This window comes from Rana temporaria, chromosome 5 (genome assembly GCF_905171775.1).
Source record: "Rana temporaria chromosome 5, aRanTem1.1, whole genome shotgun sequence".
NCBI lineage: Eukaryota > Metazoa > Chordata > Amphibia > Anura > Ranidae > Rana > Rana temporaria.
This window is the reverse complement of record NC_053493.1, coordinates 354324957-354343057: the sequence shown is the minus strand read 5'-3', so window position 1 is coordinate 354343057 and position 18101 is coordinate 354324957. Positions and strand designations below refer to the sequence as shown.

Genomic DNA, 18101 nt, shown 5'->3' with positions numbered 1-18101 from the left:
TGTAATATCCACATACCCTCAGGCAAGACAGCCCCCCCCCCCCTCAGGCAAGACAACCCCCCCCCCCCCTCAGGTAAGACAAACCCCCCCTCAGGTAGTACAGAGTTACTTCCGTTCCAGCGGTGTGTCCGAGTGCGGGCTCCTCCTCCTCTGTGGGTGTAAACAGAGGAGGAGGGCTGCTGCCGGGTGTACCAAGATGGCCACGGCTTCCGGAGCTAGGCCGAAGCCGTGGCCTTTCCTAATGTTATTGCCGCGGCTCCGGAGCTAGGCCGAAGCCGCGGCCTTTCCTAACGTTATAGCCATGGCTCCGGAGGTAGGCCGAAGCCGCGGCCATAACGTTAGGAAAGGCCGCGGCTTCGGCCTAGCTCTGGAGCCGCGGACATAACATTAGGAAAGGCCGCGGCTTCGGCCTAGCTCCGGAGCCGCGGCAATCCGCGGATCACAGTGTGTGCCGATCCGAAGGGGGTGACCCCTGTGATCCGTTGCAGCCCTAATTTACATGCTAAAAGCAGAGTTCCAGCCGCAACAAAAGAAAAAATTAAAGTCAGCAGCTACAAGTACTGTAGCTGCTGACTTTTAATAAGGACACTAACCTGTCTAGGGTTCCCGCGATGTTGACCCCCCCCCCCCGAGGCCAATTCGTCTACCGCCTCGGGTGCAGGTGCTGCCATTCCACCTAAGGCACGGGTGCTTAACCTGTGGCCCTCCAGCTGTTGCAGAACTACAAGTTCCATGAGGCATTGCAGGGCTGACAGTTATAGGCATGATTCCCAAAGGCAGAGGCAAGATGGTACTTGTAGTTCCACAACAGCTGGAGGGCCTCATGGTTGAGAACCCATGACCTAAGGGAAACCGGCAGTGGAGCCTTCAGGCTTCACAGCCGTTTTCCTTCTGCACATACGCAAGTCACACAGCGCTTTGTGAATGGCCAGCTCATCTTCTGGGACACACACAGGACCCAGAAGGCAGCGGGGCAGAGGAAGGAGGAGGGCTCGCCGCAGAAGAGGACGTGACATACTACACAATGGCCAGGCTAGGATGGAAGTACATTTATTCTTTCTGAAAAAAGGTAGGCATGAAAACATATTTAAATAAAAAGTAGATATCCAAAAACGAGGGGTGGTCATTGGTTTAAGACCACCTTGTAAAATTGGGTGGAACTCTGCTTTAATAAAGTGACTCTACACTATATGGTCAAATGTTTTGTGACGCCTGCCTTTACACTAACATGAACTTTAATGGCATCCCAGTCTTAGTCTGTAGGGTACAAAGAGAAATATGAAATGAGAATATTCAACTTAAATACAAGTTAGTATTTTTGGGTGAAGGTTTTACTTTTAAGTAATCTTTTATGCCCAGAATTCACTGATGCCTAGAAGTCCAGGCAACAGTGTCAGTAAACTCAACAATAAATCTGATTAACTTGCATGCCTAAATCATTTATTATATACACTATATTGTCAAAAGTATTGTGACACCTGCCTTTCACGCACATGAACTTTTGTTTGCATCCCAGTCTTAGTCCGTAGGGTTCCATATTGAGTTGACCCACCCTTTGCAGCTAGAACAGCTTCTAATCTTCTGGGAAGGCTGTCCACAAGGTTTAGGAGTGTGTCTATGGGAATGTTTTTCCATTCTTCCAGAAACACATTTGTGAGGTCAGGTACTGATGTTGGTGGAGAAGGCTTGGCTCGCAGTCTCCACTCTAATTCATTTTGTTTCGCACCCTGACACCCAGTTAAGTGAACTCCTCTACCCACTGCTGCAATGGCTAATGTGTCACTCCACCCGACCCTGAGGGATGAAGGGGGAAAAAAGACCGCTTTCCCCCAGTTAATGCGGATACCTGAATAATGATATCCAACACGGAACTCAGGAGATAGTCCCACTCAACAGTTGAACACTTTCTCTGCATCAAGGGAAGCTACAACGTCCGGGGAATCCTCAGCTGCTATGGCAATATGGGTGTATACCCGCCTGATGTTTATATTGGTTCCTCTGCCTGGCATGAAGCCAGACTGGTCTGAATCTACCAAGGCAGTGATGACCACGTTCAATCGACGGGCCAAGATCTTTTGTGAGCAACTTGGCATCCACATTTAATGGTGAAATAGGATGATAAGAGGCACAATGCTCCAGATTCTTACCCGGTTTTGCCACGAAAACCATCACCGCTTCAGACATTGTTGGAGGGAGAGTCCCTTTCTGCAAAGAGTGTGAAATTCATTCTTAATCTGTTTGATCATAGGAAGTTTATTTAAAAAAAAAAAATTATGGTAAATTGAGTAGACTTAAAGTGGAGGTTCACCCTATAAAAAATTACTAACACTGCATCCAGCCCAGTTGTGCATATAAAATAACACTGACCTTTTTTATTTTTTTTCGAAGGAAGCTCGGGTCGGCTCGGCTCTATTCGGCGCCTGCGCACCGGCGCCGAATAGAGCCGACCCGAGCTTCCTTCGGGAAGTCGTGACGCGCTGTGTGCGCCGTCGTTTAGCATGTCAATCAATTGGCATGACAATAGGAACGCCCACTCCCGCGGGATTCCCTACCCGGAAGCCGCGGTGAATTCCACGGCTACACGCCATCTACGAAAAAAAATAAAAAAGGTCAGTGTTATTTTATATGCACAACTGGGCTGGATGCAGTGTTAGAAATTTTTTATAGGATGAACCTCCACTTTAACTTTGCCATATCTGTGTTATGTTCTGAATAACATGCGTTATTATTTTGCTGCTGGATTATACATGTTGTGTGAAGTTGCTCTAGATGGGCGGTCTGCAGACTGCAGCTCTTTGCTTGCCCTAATACCAAAGCTCAGGCAACACCCACCGGGCACAGTCGGGCCCCCCTAAAGCCTGAAGGACAGTAAATTGACCCTTTGCTTAGAGAAATTGGAGACCCCTGGTATATAATGTTGTCTGTGAAGGACTACTCCATCTATAGAAGTTCTGCATCTCCTTGGAATGTCTAAAGTCCCATACAAACGATCAGACTTTTTGACAACGGTCCAATGGACGTGTTTGATCGCACAATCTGACCGTGTGTACGCTCCATCGTACAATTGTTTTCAGTTTTTTATCAGACAAATGTTTGCTGTGAATGCTCTCACTTTCCAGCAACAAATGTCCAGTGGGGGAAAACCCGATCGTGTGTACTCAAGTCCACGGCCAACGGCCATTCGGACCAAAATCCACGGAAAATCTGATTGAAGTCCGATCGTGTGTATGAGGCTTAAGGCTAACTAACCTGGGAGTTCTTCTTGAACTGGTCTCTCCTCTAGCTTGGTCCAGTATAATCTCAGTAGCTTTTATTCCCCCCACCATCTAATCTGATCATAAGGTCAGCTCTTAATAAGTCTGCCAGTGTCACGTTTTTGGCTTTGGCCAGACATACCAGACTATTACAGACTGATTTCACAGCCCTGTCCATTTTCACAAGCTGTGCATGAATAGAGAAGGAGAAACATGCTGCCAGTTTGACATTCCAGCAATTGTAGCAATGCTTCAGAGGATTAATTATTTGTAAGTAATGTGGCATACTTTTGTTTTTCACTAATTGAAAATTCCACACACAGATTAGCCGCCATTCACAGGGATGGAATCCTGGTAATGCTGCTAAACTTTATTTGAAATGGTTTCTTTTTGTATTTTCCATGCCCCTTACATTTATTTTTTTTATTTTTTTCTCAGCATAGTGAACAGAAAGTAAAAACAGAACCTTTGGTGAAACAGGAGCCAGTGTCCCCAAGTGAGGACAAAAAGGTAATTTTATTTATGGAAGGTGTTAACGGCTGTTTAACCACTTAAGACCCGGACCATTATGCAGGTAAAGGACCTGGCCCCTTTTTGCGATTCGGCACTGCGTCGCTTTAACTGACAATTGCACTGTCGTGCGATGTGGCTCCCAAACAAAATTGATGTCCTTTTTTTCCCCACAAATAGAGCTTTCTTTTGGTGTTATTTGATCACCACTGCGTTTTTTTTTTTTTTTTTGTGCCATAAACAAAAATAGAGCGACAATTTAGGAAAAAAATGCAATATTTTTTACTTTTTGCTATAATAAATATCCCCCAAAAATGTCTAAAAAAATAAATAAAAAATGTTCCTCAGTTTAGGCCGATACGTATTGTTCTACATATTTTTGGTAAAAAAATTTGCAATAAGCGCTTATTGATTGGTTTGTGCAAAAGTTATAGCGTTTACAAAGTAGGGGATAGTTTTATGGCATTTTTATTAATATTTTTTTTTTCTTTAGTAATGACGGAGTTTAGCAATTTTTTTTTTATTTATTTTTTTCGAGACTGCAACATTATGTCGGACACCTTTGACACATTTTTGGGACCATTGTCCTTTTCACAGCGAAAAGTGCTATAAAAATGCACTGCTTACTGTGAAAATAACAATGGCAGTGAAGGGGTTCACCACTAGGGGGCGCTACGGGATTAAGTGTGTCCTGAGGGAGTGATTCTTACTGTAGGGGTGGGTGGCTGGACGTCACTGATCGTCCCCTATAACAGGAAACAGACGATCAGTGACAAGCCACAGAGAAGACCGGGGAAGGTTTGTTTACACTTACCTCTCCCCGATCTTCAGCTCCTGTGACCCGATCGTGGGACACCGACGGCAATCGGGTCCCACAGGCACAATCACGGCGCTTCGCACCGTGCGAACTACGGCTGGGCACTTAAAGGGCAATGTACCTGTATGTGCCTGTGCCCAGCCGTGACATTCTGCCGACGTATATCGGCGTTAGGCGGTCCACAAGTGGTTAAGAAGCCATCTGAGCCCAACATGTATTGGGCTGCACTCCCCACAGCCGGAGCGCCTGTCCTCTGTTACTTCCAGGTTTTATTGAACATTGGCGCAGTCTATTTTTTATGCGCCTGTTTTATTTCATTAAAGACGCTGCAAGTCCAGAAAAATGCCTGTTGATTGCGTCCTAATTTCTCATTGTGGGTTCACAATACACTGCAGTTTTGTGAGCCGAATAGTGTCAATCCTGCTCAGTTGTCATTTTCTTAAACTGCTAAATGTCCCCCTCTCTCCTCCTCTCCACAACACAGACACTAATCTGTTTAATTGTTTTTTAGTCCAAGAAATTTACTAAAATTAGGGGTGAATCCTTGAGATAACACGGGAAGTGAGCTCAGAATGCCATTGCATTTCTGAAATGATCAACGGTATTCTTTGCAAGTATTCAACCGATATAACAAAACTTCTTCAGGCTCTGTTCACACTAGTGTAACTTTTCATGCAATTTTAAACACAATGCTGCATGACAAGTCGCAGCCTATTGATTTCCAAGACACCTGTTGCTATCTATGTGACTTAGTCAAGGTTCCTGAACTACTTTGATGCGACTTTCTTGCAACTTGCGTGCCAAAGAGTGTAAAGTCGAATTTGGAATTGCCCAACATTGGAGTTGCACTAGTGTGAACGATGGTGTGTTTAACCCCTTGACACCGACGTAACACAAATATGCAGCCTCACTGGAGTGAGAAATAATACCGCTCAGAAAACTGCTGATCCCCTGGCTTTGCTTCTGTCCCACCAAGCCAAAAGGGTGCTGGCTATGCACAGGTGCATTGGATGAAAAGAGGTCCTGGACTTCCGCACTCCTTAAAACGATATCTTTATTCAGCAAGTGAAATCCAAAAAACAACCAACAATGTTGCAGTCAAAAAGAAGTGAACAAAAGGAAAAGGATGGCTGACATGTCAGCCATCCTTTTTCTTTTGTTCACTTCTTTTTGACTGCAACATTGTTGGTTGTTTTTTGGATTTCACTTGCTGAATAAAGATATCGTTTTAAGGAGTGCGGCAGTCCAGGACCTCTTTTCATCCAATGCAGCCTCACTGGACTGGGCTTTTTTCTGTGGGGCCGCATATTTGTGCATTTCCCTTTGTGCTAACGATCATAACCCCGGAACTCGAGATTCCAGGTCACCTATTTGCTGCAATGGCCTCTGATTGGCTATCACAGTGGTCAGGCAAAATTGTACTTGGGCATTTAGAGTTGTTTTACTTTTAGTCGCGAAGGGGTTAATAGACCAAAATTAAAGGGGTTGCAAACCCTCTTTACTTTAAAATAAAAATAACAAAACATGCCTATACTTGCCTGCTCTGTGCAATAGCAGCCCCGATCCTCCTCTTCTGGGGTGCTGCAGGCTCCTCCTCTTCATTGGGGACACCCGTGCTTGCCAATGGCTCCTGCTGCTATCGATCTGTCCAATGAGGAGAGAGACAGCTGTCTAGAGCAGCTACGCTCGTACACATTGCTGGATCGGATCAGGCTCCGGTAAGAAAGGGGAGGTTAAAGCTGCAACATAGACGGTTTTTCACCTTAATGCATAGAATGCTTTAAGGTGAACAACCTTAAAGGCTTTACAACCACTTTAAGCAAATAAGAGGATATCATTGTAAGGTTTTACATATTCTTTAAGCAGCTATCTATTCCAGCCCTTACACATCTTTGTTCTGGTTGAAATAATGGAGGTATCTTGGTATCTGCTTCATTCAAAATGCCTTCAGCACAAAGGTGAAAAAAGCTGTGTCTTACTGTATCTTTACAGTCATACTGTGGCCCATGCAGGGCATTCCTTCACCGTACATAGAGGTTACAATTCCTATGGTGTGCAGCTGGATTTGGAAATATCTCTGTGTTGCAACTCACTGTGCAGGGTAAACTCTGTTCCCCATAGAGATGAATGGGTTGTTGTGCATTAAAATGGTTGTCCTCGTGTTTGCAATGTCTTGAGTTGCACATTTGTGAACATGTACAGAGATGTTTACAGCCTCCATTTGCATTTTACAATTGCGTGGTCTGAGGGCTGATAGACATTTTTTGAAGGTCAGAAATGGTGGCTAATTTGTTTTCCTTTCATAGGCTGTTTTAAAGTGCACCGACTGCAGCATAATAACTAACAGAACAAGACTGCCGTTTTAGAAATTGCATATAAAAATTATATTGGATTTCGTACAGGAAACGCCTATGCTGAGTCCCAGCCCTTGCATAGATGGGGGATAACAAGAACATCAAAGTAATATTTATCTCTGATATGTAGTGCAAATGACATATGACGTAGTGGTAGAGGAGTAATCCATAAGGCAGTGGGATCTCGGTTCGTACAGACTAGAAATGATAGGCTTAAGGACTATTGAAAGTACCGTATATACTCGAGTATAAGCCAAGTTTTTCAGCCCTTTTTTAGGGCTGAGAATAGCCCCCTCGGCTTATACTCGAGTCAGTGTACCTGAAGGACTGGGGGCATCCATTTTTCAAAAGTCGCAGCTTCCTCCTGATTCCGTTCCCTGATAGGCGTTTGACACTGTGTTCCGCTACCGCTTATCACGGAGGTCCTCTCATCCTCTGACTTTCCCAGCAGACACTGTGTTCAGTGTTCCACCTATCATGGACGTCCTCTTGTCCGAGGATGAAAGAAGGTTCGTGATTGGCGGAACACTGAACACAGTGTCTGCTGGCAAACTGAGTCCGAGGATGAGAGGACCTCCGTGATGGGCGGTAGCAGAACAAAGTGTCAAACGTCTATCACAGAACAGAACAGGACTAGGAGGAAGCCACGACTTTTGAAAAATGGATGCCTGTAGCCTGTCAAGAATACAGGTACACTGAGCTGCAATGGGCACAGTGAGAATGGGCACAGTAAAGCTGCAATGGGCACAGTAAGCCTGCAATGGGCACAATGAGGTTGCAGTGGGCACAGTGAGAATGGGCACAGTTAGGCGTGCAAATGGGCACAGTGAAGCTGCAAACGGGCATTGTTGACCCTCTTTTTTTGCTTTCAGTAGCTGCTGCATTCTCCCCCTAGGCTTATACTCGAGTCAATATGTTTTCCCATTTTTTTTGTGGTAACATTAGGGCCTTGGCTTATACTCGGGTTGGCTTATACTCTAGTATATACAGTAATGTCACAAGGAAGCCCATAATCAAATGACCATATTGGAGCAAGGTAGGTCTTGCATGGGGTGGTTCTCGCATGGCTATCTGTGGGAGAAGGATCACTTGTATGACAGAGAAATTGGCAGAGGGGAGAGGCTGTGGAAGAGGGGGAAACACGAGTGCTAGAGCAGGGGTGTCAAACTCAATTTCGTCGAGGGCCGCATCAGCAGTGTGGTTGCCCTCAAAGGGCCAGTTGTATCTGGGTCGCACTACATACAAAGTGCAGAGTTTAGGATTACGTCAGGGATATGCTACGTACAGAGTGCAGGGTTCAGCAGTGCGTTACGTACAGAGGGTAGGAATTCAGGGGTGTGCTACGTACAGAAATTCAGGGGTGTGCTACGTACAGAGGGCAGAGCTTAGGGGTGGGCTGTGCCCAATGTGCAACATCTCACTTTCACCCCTCCTCCTGGGTTCTGACCCCTGCACCCAGCACTCTGTCACCAACTTCCACCTCTAAACGCATCTTCCTACACACCTCCACAGTCCCCCCCACCTCCCAAAGCAAACCAGGCAGGTCAGGAGAGCATGCACCAGTTAGGTGAGGAGAGCACACACCAGGGAGGTCAGGAAAGCATGCACCAGTTAGGTGAGGAGAGCACACACCAGGGAAGTCAGGAAATCATGCACCAGGGAGGTGAGGAGAGCACACACCAGGGAGGTCAGGAAATCGTGCACCAGTTAGGTGAGGAGAGCACACACCAGGGAGGTCAGGAAAGCGTGCACCAGTTAGGTGAGGAGAGCACACACCAGGGAGGTCAGGAAAGCATGCACCAGGGAGGAGAGGAGAGCACACACCAGGGAGGTCAGGAAATCATGCACCAGGGAGGTGAGGAGAGCACACACCAGGGAGGTCAGGAAATCATGCACCAGTTAGGTGAGGAGAGCACACACCAGGGAGGTGAGGAGAGCACACACCAGGGAGGTGAGGAGAGCACACACCAGGAAGGTGAGGAGAGCACGCACCAGGGAGGTGAGGAGAGCACACACCAGGGAGGTGAGGAGAGCACACACCAGTTAGGTGAGGAGAGCACGCACCAGGGAGGTGAGGGGAGCACGCACCAGGGAGGTGAGGGGAGCACGCACCAGGGATGTGAGGAGAGCACGCACCAGGGAGGTGAGGAGAGCACGCACCAGGGAGGTGAGGAGAGCACGCACCAGGGAGGTGAGGAGAGCACGCACCAGGGAGGTGAGGAGAGCACGCACCAGGGAGGTGAGGAGAGCACGCACCAGGGAGGCGAGGAGAGCACGCACCAGGGAGGCGAGGAGAGCACGCACCAGGGAGGCGAGGAGAGCACGCACCAGGGAGGCGAGGAGAGCACGCACCAGGGAGGTGAGGAGAGCACACCCTGGGGGTACAATACTTTAATGAGCCCAATTTCTCACTGTGCCACATGAAAAGATTCAATCTGATTTGTCAGCTGACAGCTCCTCTATGCTAAGCTGCAGTAACTCAGCAGACTCAGCATATAAGTGCTTGTAAACTAATCCAGATGTACTGCTTGCTGAGCTTACCTTCCAGGAAGTTCACAGTCACTAGGCTCCCTCTGCTCAGCTGCTCACACCCCCCTCTTCCAGGCGGGCGCGGCCTAAGGCTGCATTCACACCTCGGCGTACAAAATCGCAGCGTTTTGTCCCGCGAATTGCGGCGTTTTGTACCGCGATTTGCAGCGACAAAACGCCGCGATTGTGAATGCAGCCTTCACCCCCTCTATGGAGATGGTTCACATCTCCTATGCCGAACGCCGAAAGCCGCCTGAAAAAAAGGTCCGGGACTTTTTTTCAGGCGGCAGGCGTTCGACGTGGAGATGTGAACCATCTCCATAGAGGTGCATGTTAAATCATCCCTCTGGCGTCTCGGGGCTGCAGCGGCGTCGCACTACAGGCGTATATACGCCTAGGTGTGAACGGGGGCTTAGGGGTCAGACACATCCCGTTCCCTCCCACTCAAGCAGCAGCCTACAGGAGATAGGCTGGAAAACTGCTGGGGGAGGTACATGCTGGATCCACTGCATGCGCTCAGCTACACACAGTACTGAGGAGAGGGAGGAAGGAAGTGTTTACTCCGGTTGCCAAGGAGACCTGTTTCGTGTTAGCAGCAGAATGCGGCTGTGAGAAGAGGAAGTGGAGGCTGGCGTGCCGCTGCGCGGGCCACATTACAGGGCCTGGCGGGCCGGATTTGGCTCGCGGGCCTTGTGTTTGCCACCCCTGTGCTAGAGGGAAATCCGAGTAGAACAAGCAAGGCAGGGAGAAGGAGGAAGATAAGGTAAGGATGTAGAGGGAGAAGAGAGTACCCCACCCCCCCCCCTCTCCAGAGAATCACAGAAACGAAGGTAAACTCAGTGACTTGTGTTTATAATTCCAAAAAATGGAAGGTCCTCAATGAAGAAAAATGTATATATGTATTGTTGAGGACTGCCATAAGTTTCTCGTTAATAAGGTGCCGTGGGTCTTAAAGATTCCACTGAATGATGAATTTGGAAATTGTTAAACCTTTCAGAGTCGGATATGTCATGGGAGTCCTGAGGCTGTTGGAAGAAACAAATCCCCCCACGTGGTTAAGGCCCCATGCACACGAGAAGCAAATGCAAACACATGTAAACCCAACTGCTTTAAAACGCAAAAAAAAACGTGAATGTGTGCATGGGCACATAGGATAACATTAAATGTGTTCAGGGGCAGTTGAAAAAAATGCCCAAATGCCTCTGAACTCGAGTTTACCAGCGTCTCGTGTGCATGGGGCCTAAGAGTTGGGACTGTTGTGAGGCCCCCGGTCACACCTAGACTGCAGTTTTCATTAATCAGACTTCATCTGAGATGTGCTGAAGCAAAGTTTCTACACACAGGAGCTAGGATTCATATTCTCACATGTGTGGCTGTCAGATACAAAAGATAAAGTCTTTTCTCAGGTGTTTTCTGCAGTGCATTTTAATGTGGATCTTTTATATATAAAAATATATACAGTAAATGATTTTCTCTTAATTCAAAATTTCCAAATCCTTCATACAGACTATGATGATGATGATGGTGCACCCAAAGAAAGAAAATGATGACAACATTCCAAACAGACTTTTGCTGACAGAGTTTCGAACACTTGTTGTCAGTCGACCAGCAGGATGCAGTCAGTATACCACCATTGCCAAGCAAAGAAATGGACCTAATTTTAAAAAATTCAGAAAGGTAATCACTTAAGGGGATACTGTTTTACATCATTTGCTTTATTTTTAATTACAGCGGCTGTTATTTAAGTTGATCCTTCCCTATTTTTGTTGGAACTGGTAGGCTTAAATCACTACTAAATTGAATGATAAGTCCATCTTTACAAAAAAGTTATTTTGCAAGTTATTTATTAGGAGTCTATAAAGCATTGCACCCATTATGAGCAGATCGTGGGTGCAGAATGTCTGTGTATCTGTCTGCCTGAACCTCCAATACATGCAGGCACTTACTGAATGACCGGAATCTCAATGAACTACCTAGAGCGCTCATCAACGCTGTGGTAGTTCATTGAGGTACTTGTCATTGATTCACAGGGATCTTTAAATGAATATCATGGCCGTGTGGGCAGAGTTCCACACAACCGTGCTGTTTTTTGAATTGTGACAGTTGATGCGGGGAGAAAATCCCTGGCCCAATGTCACAGGCAGGAGGGTAAGGGGGCAGATACTGAACATAAACGGTGGCTCTGTGGTTAGCAATTCTGCCTTGCAGGACTGGGTCCCCAGTTTAAATGGGAACACTAGCTGCATGGAGCTTGCATCATCTCTTTGTGCTTGCACAGGTTTCGTCTGGATACTTTGGCTTCCTCTCACTCTTCAAAGACATGCTGGCACTTGAATAGGTTACTGTCTAAATTGATCCTAGTTTCTGTGCGTGAATGTATGCGTAAGGTACCTTGGATTGTTGGCTCACAGTATGTAAAGAGCTGCATACATTTTAGGTGTTATATAAATATACAGTATCTCACAAAATATCTTTTCATGTGACAACACTGAAGAAATTACACTTTTCTACAATGTAAAGTAGTGAGTGTACAGCTTGTATAACAGTGTAAATTTGCTGTCCCCTCAAAATAACGCAACACACAGCCATTAATATCTAAACCTCTGGCAACAAAAATGAGTACACGCCTAAGTGAAAATGTCCGAATTGGGGCCAAAGTGTCAATATTTTGTGTGGCCATCATTATTTTCCAGCACTGCCTTAACCCTCTTGGGCATGGAGTTCACCAGAGCTTCACAGGTTGCCACTGGAGTCCCCTTCCACTCCTCCATGATGACATCACGGAGCTGGTGGATGTTAGAGACCATGTGCTCCTCTATCTTCTGTTTGAGGATGCCCCACAGATGCTCAATAGGGTTTAGGTCTGGAGACATGCTTGGCAAATCGCTGCAGTTGTCTGAGACAGAAGTTTGGACTCCCTCTTTCCTTCGCAGTCTTCTGGGACACATCACAGGTTTCAGAAGACTACAGGACCATTCACAAGGAGCAGCAGGAAACCAGCTGTGAAGCAACAGAGCTTTACTTCCAGTTTCCCTTACCTGAGATGCCGGCACTTGCACCTCGGGTGAGCACATCGCTGGACACCTGGACAGGTAAGTGTCCTTATTATAAAAATCAGCAGCTACAGTATTTGTAGCTGCTGAATTTTTTTTGGGGGGGGGGGGGGTGGGCCTGGAGCTCCGCTTTACCTATGTGAATTTACCATCCCCCTACCAAACGTATAAACGAGCCCGTTGCCTTTACAGCAGGACAGCTGAAAGATCAGTTTCTGGAAAAAGTTGTATTTGCTTTTTAGTAGCATGCTGACCCATTATATCATGAGCCTTCAAACTACGGCCCTCCAGTTGTTCAGGAACTACAAATTCCCATCATGCCTAGTCATGCCTAGTCATGTCTGTGAATGTCAGAGTTTTACAATGCCTCATGGGACGTGTAGATCCGCAACAGATGGAGGGCCGTAGTTTGAGGATCCCTGCATTATATCATCATGAGTGATGTAATAATTACAGGAATGAAAACTGCTTTTGGTCTATAGAAAGAAAGCTTTAGTTTTTGTTCCGGATTCAGACCTACTGAGGAATATATGAATGGCATCAGCCAAGTCCTAAGCTGTTGAATTCTGCTATGTGTGTACTACCGTTTGAGCTTTGAGACTCCATTAAATTCCACAGAAAGTTTTTTTTTTTTTTTTTCTCTTCTTCTTCTTTTAAATAGGTTGATAAATTCCTTTTATTCATTTTAACAGGCTGCTTATCCAGGAGCTGGAAGCTTTCCTCATATCATAGGAGGTTCTGACTTGATAGCTCATGACAAGAAGAAGAATTCCGAACTGGAACAATGGTTACGTCAAGAGATGGAGGTAAAGAAAGACAAGTTAACAGTATCGGCTTTGAAACAAAATCACATGCTGTGCTTCTTGACCTATTTACTAGTGCATATCCCTCTCTGGTGTCTAGATTACAACACAGCTCTCTTATATATTCTTTCCCTCTAGCCAGCACCTCACCATCTGAGTGGCTCTTTATTCAATGTACAGTTTATACTATTACACGTCCCTGGTCCCCTTCTGCAGAGTTCATTGCAGGGCACAAAGCACAACAATGTTGACCAGAAACAGTCAAGAATCTGGCAATGATCGATAGTTATACAGTATAGTTACCGTATATGTAATTGTTGTTATAGCTAGTAGTCAGTCATTAGGATTGCGTTTTCTTCCATGTAGTATATAATATACAGTAAAATCTTGGCTTGTGACTCAATTGGTTTGCAAGTGTTTTACAAGACGAGCAAACGTTGTTTAATAACGTTAAACTTGATAAATGAGCAAGGATTTGCAATACGAGTAGTGTCACATCACGACTGAGTATAAGGCTCGGTTCACACTGCCGCTACTTGGGATCCGACTTGAGACTTCAAATCACGTGCCATGTGAAATCCCATTTTAGTCCATGGGAGCTGTCCTAAAGTGAAGCTTTACCCAAAAGGGGAAGCTCCCCTTGTTTTGCTTCCTCCCTTCGCTGCCACATTTGGCACCGTCGCCGGCCCATTCAGAAAGTGCAGCGCGGTCCTCCTTGCGAGGAATGGCGGTGGCAGCACCCGAGAGCCGATTGAAAAATCGGCTGGGGTCCTGACATTGCGGGATTCTGTAGCTGCTGACTTTTAGTTTTTGGAGGTGGGGGCTGGAGCTCCCCTTTCATTGACGTTACACTGAAGTCGCTTGCACTTTAGAAAATGTTCCTGTACTACTTCAAGGCGACTTCTATCCATCTTGTGCCCATAGACTTTAATGGAAGTTGCCTCTGTGTTGGATGCTTATCTTAATTGATGTGATTTGGATCCGACATACACCCTGAAGTTGCCTGGCAAAGTTGTGCCGACTTTCAGGTCACAGCAGTGTGAACCGCCTCCATTTTCTCTTTTTTATAAGCTGTAGCTCCAGAAGTGCAGGTTAATTTGTTTTTGTTTTTACAGTACAGTTTATACTGTTTTTCGTATTGTTGTTATCATTTTTATATTAATAAATGGTTGTGGAACAAATCATCTGAGTTCCCATTATTTCCTTTGGGGAAATATGATATATGAATGCTTTGGATTACAAGCACGTTTCCGGAACAAATTATGCTCGCCATACAAGGTTTTACTTTACATAAAAACTTTTATTTCATTCCCTGGAGCAGTAAATCTTTTTCATGTTTGTTTGTTTTTTTCTTTTTCTTTTGGGCTAGATATAAAAAAGTAGACGTATACATAACATTTCATTTCACAGTAGGTCAGACCTTTCACTAATGGCTCTTTCACTTTCCAGAAAATCTCTATATGTGGTGCTGTGTGTATAATTCTTCATTTCTGTGGTACATACATCATCATAACATCATCAGGCTTAAACTAACATTAGGAGCTCTTTGCCTGTTACATTACAAAAGCCAGGAGAAGAATAGAATTTCTTTGAAGTAATGTCTTTTTAGAAGGATGTGTACATAAAGAAACTGCATTTTTTGTAATCCTTTTCCTCTCCACTTGTCCATTCAACAAGAATATTAAGGCATTCTGTGAATGGATGAGGTGAGAGGAGGGACAGGTACACGATTGTGTGGCCTTAGTGTGCGCTCTTGTCTATTTTACAGAGGGCCTTGTTTCTGTTCACAGAATACAAGATGTTTTGCGAATATACGGAGAGAGGAAAGAGTAGAGTGCTGGTTGTAGTATCAGGCTGCTAGAAATGAATTGAATATACAGCAAACAGGATGTAATACATTTCACATGAGAGAATTTTTTACCATCTGAACGTGTAAAGATGCCTGTGGCTAGAGTTCCATTTTAAAAACGGTAGTAAACCGCCTGAAAGAAAAATAAATAGGGGCCCCCCTGCAAGTAATGTACTAGTATGCACCACATAAGTAACTAGCACATTGACAGACTTGCCTGTACACTGAGCCCTCCAGCGGAGAGCTGCTTGGCGCTGCCATCTTCAACCGGTCTTCCTTCCAGGTTCGCGGGCTCCAGCTGTACGAGTGGCCAGGGCCACGGTTGTATTACTACCACACGTGCACGACAGAGCTCTGAAGGTACAGCACAGTATAAGGTGGTGATGTCACCGCCTGAATGTTGTGTGAAAATCTCTTAAACAGTGCAAGTTTAGGAGACATTCACTGTACCTACAGGTAAGTCTTATTATAGGCTTATTATAAATTCAAAAGAGGCGTTTAAAGAGGTAGTAAACTTAGTTTTTCAGCTTGTACCTAAAGGCAAGACTTTAATAAGGCTTACCTGTAGGTACAGTGAATATCTTCCAAACTTTCACTGTTTTTATGAGATATTCGCACTGCATGCAGTCAGTGATGTCACCGGCACATGCGCTCTGAGGGTCCGGCATACTGCTCTGAACCTTCAGAACCAGTGCCATAGCCGAGGGCTCTCGGTTTACTACCGCTTGTATTCCACTTTAACCACTTCCCGCCCGGTTAATAGCATATTGACGTCCGGGAAGTGGTTTTGTTATCCTGACTGGACATCTATTGACGTCCTGCAGGATAACAGCCGCCTCGCGCTCGTAGGGGTCCGTGGTGCGGCGTGTCAGTCTGACACACCGCTGCAACGATCTCGGTAAAGAGCCTCCGACGGAGGCTCTTTACCACGTGATCAGCCGTGTCCAATCACGGCTGTTCATGATGTAAACTGGAAGAGCCGTTGATCATACATATGCCAATCAGTGCCCACAAATGGGCACTGACTGGCACCATAATAGTAAAGTGATAAAAACAGTGATGCCCAGCAATGCCACCCACCAGTAATCAGTGCCACTCATCAGTGTCCCTCAGTGCCACCTGTCAGTGCCGCCTATGAGTGCCCATCAGTGCCACCTATCAGGCCCATCATCAGTGCCACCTCATCGTTGCCCATCGGTGCCACCTTGTCAGTGCAGCCATATCAGTGCCCGTCATTGATGAAGAAAACTTATTTATTTACAAAAAAAATAACAAACAAAACTTTTTTTTTTTCAAAATTCTTTTTTTATTAGTTGCGCAAAAAATAAAAATCGCAGAATTCATCAAATACCACAAAAAGAAAGCTCCATTTGTGGGGAAAAAAATATATAAAAAAATTGTTTGGGTACAGTGTTGCATGACTGCACAATTGCCATTCACCTTGTGACAGCGCTAAAAGCTGAAAATTGGCTTGGGCAGGAAGGTGCGTAAGTGCCTGGTATTGAAGTGGTTAAAGTGAACACAGCTCCACCTTATTTACTAAGCTCAGAAAAGGATCACCTGGTAAATACAGTCTTCAATCCCATTGTGTTATGTGGAATGGCTCGGCACAGAAGCACTTAAAATTCTGCTTTTCTGTGCCCTGCACCCTACAATAGTTGTGTCTGCAAGGCCTACAAGCTTTGATCATGTGATGCAAGTCCATGCTGCTGGCACGGGATATCTAACTAGCCAATAAAGTAAATCTGTCTTTCTAGATGTGATAATCATGTAGATTTTTAGGTTGTGATTTACATCCTTTGACTTCACTACATTGCAGATGATTAGTACTGAATTCCCAACTGCCTCCTTTTTTTCCAGTCCTTGTGTCTGTAAACTGTCAGCTGGGAGATGAGAGCGATAGAATTGTTACAGGAAACCTGTATAGAGTGAATGATGGTGGCCATTGCTGGCCTCTCCTAATAATAATAATGCTCAGTCTCTGGCTTTTATGTTGATTCAATGGCACACTAGTCCTTATCTGTACTTCCCTACCTAATCACTGACCTGGGACAACCGTGCAACTTAAAGGTTTTTCCTTCATGCTGCATGTTTGGTCTGAAGCAAGGATGAAGATGACCGTATCTTAGCCCTGGTTCACATTGATGCTACTTTGAAATCACGCTACTTCACTCGATTTCAAAGTAGCAAGGTCAGCGCGATTTCAGGTGCTACTTGATAGACATCTGTGTGACTTCATGCAGATATGTCTATGGAAGTCGCACCTGAAATCGGTAAAAGTAGAGCCATTGCCTATTGGAGGCGACACTGATATTTTGGTGCTGCATCGATTGGAACAGTGCCATTGCCTCCAATAGGCTGCGACTTGTCATGTGATTTGATCTCTCAAATTGCATGACAAATCGCTCCAATATGAACCTAGGCTGAATCTCCCTGTAACGTGTAGCCGTGTTATTGTGTGTGGGTAGTTTTGCTCTTTTACTATATTAGGTCTTTGTATTCCAACACACATCATGCAGTTATCACAATTTTCTCCTCTACGTGGGCCTGTCGGTGTGAGCCTAATCTGATGTAGCTTGCTGCATTATGACATTTATCTAACATTTAAACCTATTATTGCTCTCTTTACAGGAGCAGACTCAGCAAGCTAGAGAACAATCCCTGGCTGAGGATCTGTTCAGGTCGGTATACACTTAAGGAAATTCCATTATAATCAAACATATATGACAGATGGATTTTACAGAAACACATTTGTGGTTGCTTCATTTTTATGGTGCATGCAGAATCACTTTTGATCTGCAATCTAATATTTTTCACTAACTCCAATCATTTAGACGGCTGTTCACTGAGCCTGGAAATGTATTTTCAGTACTATATTACATATGCGTTCTATTACTCAAGTGACATTAAAATAGTCAGTATTATTAATAAG

At 45.2% G+C, this 18101-nt stretch overlaps 1 protein-coding gene across 1 annotated transcript in view; it reads left to right on the top strand.

Annotated features, from left to right (window-relative positions):
• The window catches only part of NBN (nibrin), a 128259-nt gene that overhangs the window by 93898 nt on the left and 16260 nt on the right, over nt 1-18101 (top strand). Inside the window, exons 12-15 of the mRNA XM_040354601.1 lie at nt 3693-3764; nt 10971-11141; nt 13210-13323; nt 17801-17850. Of these exons, the coding sequence (XP_040210535.1) occupies nt 3693-3764; nt 10971-11141; nt 13210-13323; nt 17801-17850 (407 nt within the window). The remainder of the gene's footprint in view (nt 1-3692; nt 3765-10970; nt 11142-13209; nt 13324-17800; nt 17851-18101) is intronic.